Source organism: Bubalus kerabau, chromosome 1 (assembly GCF_029407905.1).
Source record: "Bubalus kerabau isolate K-KA32 ecotype Philippines breed swamp buffalo chromosome 1, PCC_UOA_SB_1v2, whole genome shotgun sequence".
Taxonomy (NCBI): Eukaryota; Metazoa; Chordata; class Mammalia; order Artiodactyla; family Bovidae; genus Bubalus; species Bubalus kerabau.
Window position 1 is genome coordinate 139,013,753 of NC_073624.1, and position 12,112 is coordinate 139,025,864.

Sequence of the window (12,112 nt, forward strand, 5' to 3'; positions counted from 1 at the left end):
CAAAAATCAACAAAAATGGTTGAGAAACAGAGAGACCAGAGAAAAAAATTGGTCAGTAAACTTTGAAATATTACAAAAGCAAGTACAATTGTTTGCATGATTCAGAATGGAAGAGGCAAAAGGAACAATTAAGAGGGAAAAAAAAATTTCTATAGACGCAACTAATCCAAGGTTAAAAATAAAACTAAATAAAACACAGAGCAATGTGAAATGAAAGACAGAAAAAGCACACTGCAACCAAGAGGCCAACAATGAAAAATAAAAAACATGAGGAAAGAATTAATGATGAGAAAAATAACCACAATGGAAAACTGTTCGCTTACTTCCTATTGACTTTCTTATGTGCTGGTTTTGAAATATCAGTAGCCTTTCTGTTTTGCCTGTATAGGTACATATTTGTTCTGCACAACCATATAACTCTCATTTCAGTAATTTCTAATGTTCCTTCTCCTTGAACCTCTCAGTGATACAGATGCCACCTACTCAGAGCCATATCAATGTGCATAGCTATACATTAAATGTCTAAAACTCTTATTTTAGAAAACCACTCAAGCCTATTTCATGCAGAATCCAAAATAACTTTTAAGTGACAGGCAACTGATGTGCAAACTGTGAAGCCACTGGATTTTAAATTTGCATCTTCCATGCACAATTCGGTTATGCTTCACACCCATAAAAAGCCAATAAGAGCAAGAAATTTTCTGAGTCAGAATTTTAAAAGAAAAAAAACAAAGAAAAGGAATGTTTGCATTGATCTTTTCCATGCAGTATATTCCTTTTGGTGAAGAAAAAAAGAAACATAATATGAAATGATTTTAGAATGCATGTGTACACACACACACACACACACACACACAAAAGGGGAAAAAAACCAGAAATATGGTTCATGGTTACCATAAGCAAGCAAAGCAACTGAAAACATTTTCTCATGCGCAATATATCACGGCAAACGAGCCAAAGAAGTAATACAGTTTTTATGCCATATTATGCACAATGTGCAAACTTTAAAAATACTTTCACAAGAGCATTTAGAAAGAAGAGTACACTTTTTCCATGAGATGTTAAGTCTTGGTACCTTTTGAGATTTTTATGAAAATATTTAATACTGCATATGAAAAAATCCCTCTGCAACAGAATGTATCCATGTCTGGTTTGTCTTTATTATGGACAAAAAGCACATAGCACTCAGATATTTTTCATAATCCATTATACTTTTAATTCTCAAAAGGTATCATGGGGGAAATTTAAAAAGCACAGTCATATTTTTAACACCCCATATTTAAGTATCTATAGTGGGATACAGAATATATCTGTATATATGTTTAATCAATAACAGAGGGGTCAATTCTGGTGCCTTCCCAGAATATTCATGGGACTCAAGGACATCCCAAACACCGCAGAAGCCATGAGGCAGACCTACCACTAGGAAAGATGGATTTAATACCAGCATCTCCTGGCAATGGGACAAGAAACATACAGATGAAGTCCACATACTCGCTGGGGGATGGCAAGCACACACCAAGTCCTCTCTATTTCTACAGTTCTAAGAAACAAACCAAGCTGATCACAGAGGTTTGGAATGCCTGCCAAGGGTTAAGTTCTATGTCAAAGTTGAGTACAGTCTTGCTCCCAGAAAGCACTGGTTCAGAATAAGAGTGAAACGCGAAGAGGAAATGAGAATCTGCTTCATCTTTACGCTCCTCTTCATGCTGTGCTCTCGCCATTGCTACAATCCAGTCCTTGGATTAGCAGCTACTCCCACAAGGGTGAAGATTTTCATTCCTAGTGTACATTTAAATTCAAACATTCAGAACATATCCTTTTCTAGGCTTACACATTATTCTAAAGAGAAGTGGAAGAACTAAGGAAAAACTCACCCATTCATTACCCCTCCTGGTCCTAATTCTCAATATTATATTGTCTAATTCTTTTGGGAACACCACACTGCAAATGGACGGTTTAAGGATTCCTTCAATTCAGTGATTTGGGCTCAGTTCAATGTCTCAAAGAAGGACTTATTTTTATAACTACCAGAAACTGGCAGAGCATCTCTGTTTTACCACTCAAGTCTGGCTCCACTAAGCAGAGAAGTCTTCTGAACCACATCTATGGTTTTATGCTTTGCACAAAGCAGCCAATTTACTGATTAGTTATATATTTTATGCTTTAATGATACATATTTTGTGATACCCTTTATAACAAAGGCCTTCCCTGGTGGCTCAGATGGTAAAGAATCTGCCTGCAATGTGGGAGACCTGGGTTTGATCCCTGGGTTGGGAAGATCCTCTAGAGAAGGAAATGGCTACCCACTCCAGTATTCTGGCCTGGAGAATTCCATGGACAGAGGAGCCTGGCAGGGGGTCCAAAGAGCTGGACACAACTGAGCGACTTTCACTCTTCACTTATAACAAAGGGAATTCTGGATGTCAAGCACTGAATTATACCAGAACCTTTTTTTTTAAAGAGGCTGGGTGGCTTGGGTAGGTGGTTCCAGACAGGGAACTATGAGAAAAGTTACATTCACTTCTTCTTTTAACACCAATTTAGGGGTCATAACATTTCCCTAGTTTTTCTTTTAGTCCTTTCTTACTCCTTCCCATTCTTCTGTCCACCATATGCTCCCTCTCATAAAACAGAGAAGAGAGAACCCTCTGCCTTCTATCAAAAGTCAAGGAAGACAAACTACATATGCCTTCATGAAGCTAACTGAAAAGTAGCAACCGTTTCAGAAGTGGGAAAAATTCAATTGACGTTAGCACATGCACCTGACCTTACAACTCATATATTCCCCAAACACACACCTCAGGGCACAACAATCAGAAAGGAGCTAGCTTGTCCAGAGGTACCTGACCTCAAGTAGCTGCAGCCTGTCCAGAGCTTAAGGGTGTGGCTTGGGAGTCCCAGACAGCCATGCCACGAAAGCCCTAGCTTTGAGGCAAAGTAGTATCACAAGGAAAACGTCTATCCAGGAAATTTATACATACATCTAGTTAAACACACACACCTTCCCTGCTTTATAGCATAATGAGAGTTAATTTCAGCCCTTACGGTTTTGGAAAGATTTAGATAGTTATACTAGGGGAAGAAAGAGATCTAGAAGAACATTCATGAGTGTGGTTGGGTTTCCTTTCTCTTGTACTCCCTGTCTTTCTCTTATACTCCCTATTTCGTGTCTGAATGTAAGAGCTCTCCAGGGGATAGATTCCAGAAGATTATGCTGAGACCACCTGAATGAAGTAGTAGAGTAGTTTCCTGCTGCATATTTAATATGTTATGTTGGCCCACAGAAGCAAGAATTCAGGAAAGATGGGAAAAAACAGTTGTGGTTCTTACTGGTAAATTTCCAATCCTCCTTGAACTCAAGTAACTGTGAGTAATGGGAAGCAGCCAGAAATAATTCACTAATTTAAAAATAATGTTTGCCTAAATCCTCCTCTGATGGTTAAAGTGGCACCATGCCACATCAGTCAAACATACTCTTAGTTCATGTTGGTGGAGAGGGTTATCTTGAGGGCCGTGATCACCGGAGGTGATAACCATAAGGAGGAGGGAAGGAGAGGGGAGGGAATACAAAGGGAGGAAATGAATGAATATGACTGGATGAATCTATGCCTTGATACTTACAAGCTAGTTAACAGTGAACATTTACTGCGAGAAGAAAAGGGTTTAACTGGTCTAGTAAAGCCCAACCTTAGAGTTGATATTTAATAAAGGGCAGAGGGAGGGAGGGAGAGAGAGGGAGAGGAATTAGAAATCAGTAAACAAATGCTACCCCAGGAAGGTAGGAAAATCTAATTCCTGCCAACTGGGAAAAAAAGAATCAGGACTAAGCTAGAATGACCTACCTATATTAAGACAAATGAAATAATGACCAGAGTTACTTTATCGTCTTTTATACTATCTGACATGTATGAAAATGTTTTCTCTTTTTAGCATGGATATAAACCAATCTTGGTATAGTATTATCTCCTAACATAGTTAGCAACCAAAGTGAAATCAGGGTTTTCAAAGTCAAGTGATAGATGTTTCTAATTCTAAAAAAAAAAAAAAAAAGAGCTAATAAGCTATGATCTGGGGGTGTTTGTACCTTGTATCTCCAACTATGTACAAAATATTACTTAGATCTCATGATAAAATTTTCCTGTAGGCAGTTTTCTTTTGCCATTGAGTTTTCTTTCACATGACTCCAAAATTCTGTTTGTATAGAAAAAATGTCTCTTCTTATAAAAATCCACGTAGATTAGTAAATGTGTTAGGAAACTCACTCATTCCAGGCTCAGTCAAGTAGCTGTAGCGCTTACGTAAAGCTAACGACGCAAAACTCTGTCGTCTGTCCGTTTTCTCAGTCTGGAAAAGAAAAAGAAGAGAACGAGTATGTTCCAGTTCCTTGTGACATTTTCATCATTTTGAAACATTTTGTAGAATGGCAGGTCGATATCTTGTTTATCCTTATTTTTCTTAACAGATTTTCTTAGGGAAATATTAGTTCCCCACTGTGATTCTACAGCCCCACCCCAATATCTTCACCAAAGAACTATCACTTAGCAAAATATAAGGGCACCGACACAGCAGACTACAGGGAACTACAGATAAAAGACGAGCGTTACAGAGACTTCTGATGCTGAGCAATAAATTCTCCCAAATTTGTTCATATTGAAAGCACATACATCACGATGTACACTCACTCTTTGTGAGTACATTCAAGGGAAAAGGCACACAAAGTTTAACATTCCGATTACTGCTATTGTTTCTGTCTGTTCATAGGCATAAAATGTAGATGAGGAGATTACAAACAGGTTAATGGCTTTATTGAAGTAGTGTTACTGAATCTTAAAGCTGCTGATTCTATTTAATATTACTGAGCTGTGAGTTTTAAAAATCCAATGATCATATAACTTGGAGAAATATTAGGAGATAACTTATGAAACTTAAATAATTATACTCTTAAAAATGGCTAAGATAAATGTCTTTTAATAGAATATCAAATATTTATCAATAGCCATTAAGCACATATTTTTATAGTATATAAAACACATAAAATGTCATATATTATCACCATCTTTGATTTAAAAGTTATACAGTAGATTCTAGGTGAAAATACACACAAATGTATATTTATGCATGCCAGTCTATCACATTCAAAAATGCTAAACTAAAAAACTTCAGTTTCTCTTTTTAAGTCATTAGCCGGATTTTAATTTTATTAAATGTACTGAAGCACTCTTCTGTATATGTGGAAGAGTAAATTATTCTTTAAGAAAAAAATATGTATCCTTTACCTCATTTAAGCTAAGATCTGCAAAAATATAATACGTTTCCCACACTTCAGCCCTCTGCACCTTCTTTTATACAGATTCTGTTTCTAGTCTATCTCTGATAGAGTAAAAGCAGAAGTGTTCATATTACCTCATCATCTTGATCTGACTCTGTCTCCTTTTGGTCCCAAGATGCATTGCAGAGACAAGGAATATTATAATGGACAGCAGGGAAAAGAATATCAGGATATGAAAAGGACTGAATAGGGAGCACAAAATGCAAGCTGCTTTAGAAAGCAAAGTAAACCAAAAGAAGCCAACGAAAAATATCAAGAACTACACATCCATGGCAAATTAATGTGTGACATTATTTGAAAGCAAAAAAAAAAAAAAAAAAAAATCTGTGAACTACCAGCAGAAGCAATAAACAGAGGACTCCATTATACAAACCATAAGAATCTGACACAACAGTCACAAGACTTAGTCAATCTACACAAAGAGACTAATAAAACTTGAGTTTCAAGAGCTTTAATCATGTTACAAAGCATTCCTTAATTGCACACCAAGGGCCTACTTCTTCAAGACCAGGGAAAAAAGTTAAAATAAAGCAGTATTAAAAGATACCTTTTTATGTGCTGGCAGAGTGATGTTTAAGTTGCAAACAGCTGTTTGAGGGAGTCCTTTTGTTGTCTTTGGTTCTTTCAGAAAAGACAGACGGCCACAGGGCTCTTGGCTGGTGTCTCTGATCTAGAAGAATTAAAGTAGTTGACAGTTATATAAAGAGACTTTCCTGAGGATTCTTGTCTGTGTAAGAGTTAAGCATGTTTGTTTTATGGGACCCTTTGAGAGCCAGGAAAAGTAAAGGGAAAAGGGGATAACAATCTCATGTCAGCCAACGTAGTCCCATTTAAACTTGGCAAGATTTAGAATGCCCAATCAATAGTCTAAACACAGGAATGTTGTATTGGCTTGTCTCATCCTGACAATCCAATAGTCTGAGCTGTATTCATTTTCTTCCTGTCCAATAAATTTTTTTTTCAAAGCCTCAGTTTTAACAACAATAACAGAAGCAAATAATAATAAAACAATTGCCCTATATCTTTTGGTTCTCTGAGGAGGAAGACAGTCCCTCCAGAATGTCCTGGGCTGGACCAGAAATAAAGATGAAACGAATACTCAATCTGGATTTCATCCATTATTTGATTACTGAGCATTCCAGATATGATGTGTGTTATTGCTCTAGATCACTTGGGCTTACAAACATTTGTCTAAATATAAATGATCACTTAACTGTTTAAAAGGCAGAAACTCTTTTTACTAATTCTAAAGGTTTCCTGGCTCAGAAGTACACTTACACAGAACTAGGACAAAAATATGATCTCATTCCTATGAATTGAAGTTTGGTGGGATATTTTAAACAGAATAAATCATTAGAATCTTTTTTAATCTTTAAGAGTATTTAAAAAAAATCCACAGGATCTCTCTTGAAGGTGATTTACCTTGATGGAAAATGGCAGTCTATTTTCTTTGAAAGCATAAAAATTAAAAACAAGTTGTTGTCCTCCTTTGGTAAGTGGGGCCAGGTTTCCATAACAATCAACATAAATAGGTTTTCCTTCAAGAACCTATTAGAGTAAAAGAAATACATAATTTAATGTTAATTTAAATTGAGAGAGTTCTGAGATTTTAAGTCAATATAACATTAAGATTGATATGTTTCTATGTCACATTTGTCTTCTGATTGGGCAGTTACATCTGTTTACCACAAAAATAATTATTGGTTCACAGTAACTGTGATTGGAAACTGTAACATGGACATGTAAGCGAATTATAGATTTATTCTCCCAATTTTAAACATATTTGAGAATGTACCTGACATCAATCACTTATCCATAGAGTCTGTAAGTTGTTTTGGACTCTTGGATACTTATCTGATTACTGGTTTGAAAAGTGGAAAATCATGGTGATGTGTATAGACAGTGACTATGATAATAACTCAGGTAGCCACAGGAAAATTGTGATCATGACCTAGATTCCTTGTTCGTGCATTTTAACCAACTAAAATAGTCTCAAAGATACTTAAAATTATTTAAGAGTGAATCTGTATCAAAATTTTAAAACAAAAACTAAAATTAACAACGAACTTGAAATTTATAGTACATGCTATATTATGACCTCAAAATAGAAAACTCCATATCTGGAGAATATAATAGAATGAACTTGCTGAAAAACAAGGCACCTCAATGTCTTTGCTTCTTGCAACTTCCTCAAAATTCTCTTGCTGCTCTAAAGTTTTATCCACTTTATCATCTGTCATGCAGAAACATCGCAGAGAGGATTCTACAGGATCATTCATTTTGGCAAAAACAACAAACTTGGCCATATATGGAACACATATTAATTCTCTGTACAGCTGTGTGGCTAACCCTACAGTTTCTAAAACTTGATGGCAGTCTGCAAGCCAAAATCTGAGGAAGACAAAAACAAAACAGTAACAAAGTATAAAAATGAGATTTCAAAGCCAAATCTTAAAAAAATTTACCATTTTAAAAAAGTAGAGTATATAAAGGAACTAAACCAAAACATTACTTGTTCATTTAAACAAATCCAAAGATGTTTACTGTGTTTATCAAACAAAGAAACCCTATGTTTATTATTTGTTATGATTTTGCTAAGAAAATGCTAATGAATTTTTCCTCTATTTTCCTTTCCATAAAACTCTCTGTCCCATCTTATACATACCCATAATAAACCTTCCTTTCTGCCCCCGTTTAAGAATTTATTACTTCACCTTGGAAGGAACAAGAATTTAATGATAGAAAATGGGAGAGAAAGGAAATCCTATTAGTTTTTATGAATTGCTAAGAATTTCTACTGGAAGAAGCAAGTTTACCATCTTACAGCTTCCTGTGAGGACTGGATAAGATGACATCCAAATGAATTTAAAATTTCTGGAGTTAGGCCCAACTTTACCATCCACATTTTAAAGAATAATCATACTGGTATTAAGCACAACATTTTTTTACTTTCCAAAAGGTAATAAAAAATAATTCCTAGTGCTTTTTAAAAGCCTTTATTTCCATACCTGGCTGAAACATTGGTTGTAAAAGAGACACAATCCTTTATAAATGTCAAAGGAGTAGTTCCTGTGATGTCTTCCCACTGAGCAGGCGATGTGCCCCCTGAGAGAACAGCAGCAGATATATTGACTTTATTATAGATATGCTCCTTGTAAAATTTTTATCATCATCCTGTTCTTTCTGTATAGCCAGTAACTTGTAAAACTTGAACACTTTCAATTAATGACATGCACTAAAGTTGGTTTTCCTCTCTCCTTTCCTTTTACCAGCTTATAGTGATCTCCTTGTAAGATAATATTAGATTAGATAAAAAATTACTTTTCTGTGTGTCTAGATACTAATGAATGGCTTAAACTTGGGGCACACAACTTCATTTTAAGCCACAATCTACAAGGGCAAAGATTTGTTGCTTCAGGTAGACAATATGATTTTTTAAAATACAACAATGGCAAGAACTATCAGAAAGTTAAGAGGAAGTCCATTTTATACTGCCTGAATCATTTAATTTTCTAGGCTAAAAGGGGAACCAGTCATTAAAATTATTCTTTTGGAAAAAAACAAATGAGAAAACCTATCTTAACCTTGGACTTTAAGTTAAACATCACGTTAGGTTAATCAGATGATGCGTCAGCTCTGGATTCTGGGAGCTTATCACAAAAGGTGCCTATCACCTAAACCCTGCATGTTTAGTCTCTTGGATCACACTTGTGAACAGAGTAGGTAAAAAGAATCATGTATTCACTGGGCTCTTCCCTACTCTTGGTGCTCTGTGGGAGCCTCTGTTTTCTCCAGAGTCCATCCAACTTCCTATAGTCTACAGAGTGTTTCTAGGTCAGTAACCTAAGTCACGGAGAGATTACTAGATGCTCCAGTAAATTCAGTAATACCCTCAATCACCTTTAAAAAGCTCTATTATTAACACTAAACTTAAAAGCAGGAAAAATGGTATCACTGAATTTTAACGGTCATGCTATCAGCATCTTCAAGAAATAATTACAGGGATAATAGAGATGAGGTGATGGACAAGTAAAATGTATTTTTTTTTTTCCTACTCTATTTATAATGTTGATAGGGATGTTTAAAGGTTTTCTGTCTTTGTACAGAATCATTGCAAGTGCTATGGCAAAACCCGCAAGAACAGCAACAACTTAACCAAACCTGTAATGCTACAGAGAAGGCGCAGATTGGGTGTGGTATCTCCTTTGTACCCATTGGAGACACCTTCTCCTGAGGCTGGGGGCACCGGAATGGTCATTGTGATAGGCTTATGGAATTTCCTTCTTCTTGGTTCCACAGTGACAATTGGGCTAAATGTTGCTTTGTTTCCAAGGATCTTTTTCACAATTTCATCTGGAACAGGCTGGGCCTAGAGACAGGAGAGAGGACCTTAAATGACTTAAATGAAGTTGGACATTTTTCTCTTATCAGAAAGTTGACTTTTTAATTGAGGAGGAAAAGATCAAAAACAACAACCAAAAAGGCTTACTTCTGCTGTTAGCATTCTTGTGTATGCCTGGTGATGTCCATATGTATGGATTTCTGGTAGTTATATTTCTAAGAGCCCAATTGCTGTTTGAGGTACACATATGAACACCATTACAACAGAACCGCCACACCGTTTTCCAAAATGCTGGTTGCAGGTGTGAACGTTCTAGTTGTTCTGAGTATTTGCTGACACTTGGAATTGTCTGTCATTTTTTAATGTTAGATGTTTTACTGAGTGAAGTTTAGCATATTTTAATATGTTTATTGGTATTTGGAAATGGAAGAGACTATAAGCCCCCAGAACTTTTGTTATTTTAAAGAAAACTTATTAAAAATTTACGGGGCAAAAAAAAAAGTCTCTCTTATTTATCCTTTCTGTTTCAGGAAAGAATGAATCAAATACAACACTGTAGCAGGAACTAACAGCTCGAGTATGTCCCCGACAGAACACAGGCCTGGGCTTGCATGAAAGAGAGGGAATCGGATCTCAGAGCAGAGAAACCTCTCGGTCTAATCCAAAGGACAACAGACACTGAGTCTAGTATATTTTATACCTATGCAGGGCATTTAGTAAAATACTACAAAGGCAACTTATACTCATGTAAAAATGGATGTTTCCAGAGTTAAGTAACAAAAAGGCATACGAGATTTCAATGGACGTCAATTCTAGTCTAACAAGGCTAATTTCTTCTTCTTCTTTTTTTTGTTTCTTTGCTATTTGGTAAAATATTCAATATGGGGAGACAGTTGAAGGGAACTTCATACTACTGAAATATAAGGTAGTCTCTTTAGGTTCAAATGTTTACTGAACTCTCAGTCAAATTATTAATTACTATATTAAGTAACAAAGTTATTTCAGGTTATTTTCCTTATTCAGTAAGAAAAAAAAAGTTCTGGCTAGGTTCTAACAGAAATGAATAAACACAAGAAAGACCATTCTTGCCAAGATTTTCAGCCAGCTTTCCAAACCAAAACAGGTTCCAACTGGTTGGATAAAACCCAGCATTTATGATTTGCTTGAACTAAAATTTGAAAGCTTGCAAGTTTCACTATTACTGATTTTTGTGATGTGGCATATCATAAACCAAATGAAATATGGTTTGTTTCTTTGTTGCTCCACATTACTGAAACCAATAACCTATGATTAAAAAAAAAGATCTTTCATCTTTTTTTTTAATCATACAAACAAAAAAAAGATGTTTCAAGTGATACATCTAAACAGAAAAACCCTAAAATATGTACCTATTTTGATAAACCTCTTAGCTAACTTTATACTTTTTATTTAAAATAGATTGATGATTTCCCCAATGGCCCAATGCTTCAGTTAGCAATATATCATTAGGATGAGTCATGACAGCAGTTTTCAGAGCAGAACATGCTCACATGCTCTCTCTGTGCACCAAGGAGAAAACTTTTTGTGAACATTACCTGGAGGCCTACTCGAATTCTTTTGGTTAAAGCACCCTCTGGGAAAGAAGCCTGGACAAGGGGCACAGTGGTGCTGCTCAGAATTCCACCTTCAGGACCAATCTGATTGCTTTCCTGCTTAATCCGTGAAACCACTGCAAAATACTGGGGGAAGTCCTTAGTGATAATCCTGCAGATGCGCTTTTTCCCTAACTCCTCCAGGCTGTCAAGTTCTGAAAAGAAAAAATGAATGAAAAAGCCATGAGAATATGCCTATCTACACAATACCTTGAGACAAACTGATGTGTCATTCTGACAGCTATTATTTAGATTCAGTAGTCAAAACAGAGCTTTATGATATAGAGAAAACCATAGTGACCTTAAAATAATACTAAGCTTTGCAAAAATATTTTATAAAGCTATTCATAGGCAGTATTTGTAGAAAAATATTTCTACTAAAGAGGAATAAACATTTTCAAAAACTGGCCTTTTGCCACAAATGGACAAATTTCTGCTCTTCAAGAAGAGATATGTTAATTCTGTAATTATTTATAATAATGCCCTCAACTGCCCAGAGAATGAGTCATAAAATAGAAAGGCCTCACAAGAAAGTAAGTACCTCACTATGTGCGAAAGACTCTGGAACTTTATTTGAAAATCTCTTTAAAATATCTTTAAATATTTGTTTTGATGTGGACCATTTTTCAAGTCTTTATTGAATTCGTTACAATATTCCTTCTGTTTTATGTTTTGTTCTTTTGGCTGCGAGCATGTGGGATCTTAACTGCCTGACCAGGGGCTGAACCCACACGTCCTTCACTGGAAGGTGGATTCTTAATCACTGGAATGCCAGGGACTTCCCTAAAATATTTTTAAATTACCCAA

General features: G+C 35.7%; 1 protein-coding gene across 4 annotated transcripts in view; it reads right to left on the bottom strand.

The window, feature by feature from the left end:
- Positions 1 to 12,112, bottom strand: part of ANK3 (ankyrin 3) — a 365,564-nt gene that overhangs the window by 49,597 nt on the left and 303,855 nt on the right. For 3 of the 4 annotated variants that reach the window (XM_055589787.1, XM_055589801.1, XM_055589797.1), the window contains 7 exons: positions 11,249 to 11,460; positions 9,494 to 9,701; positions 8,341 to 8,437; positions 7,495 to 7,723; positions 6,755 to 6,880; positions 5,880 to 6,002; positions 4,266 to 4,347 (listed from right to left, as the gene is read on the bottom strand). In XM_055589787.1, coding sequence (XP_055445762.1) covers positions 4,266 to 4,347; positions 5,880 to 6,002; positions 6,755 to 6,880; positions 7,495 to 7,723; positions 8,341 to 8,437; positions 9,494 to 9,701; positions 11,249 to 11,460 — 1,077 coding nt within the window. Of the gene's footprint in view, positions 1 to 4,265; positions 4,348 to 5,406; positions 5,434 to 5,879; positions 6,003 to 6,754; positions 6,881 to 7,494; positions 7,724 to 8,340; positions 8,438 to 9,493; positions 9,702 to 11,248; positions 11,461 to 12,112 lie in introns of all 4 variants that reach the window. The other variant, XM_055589804.1, reaches the window with a different exon arrangement.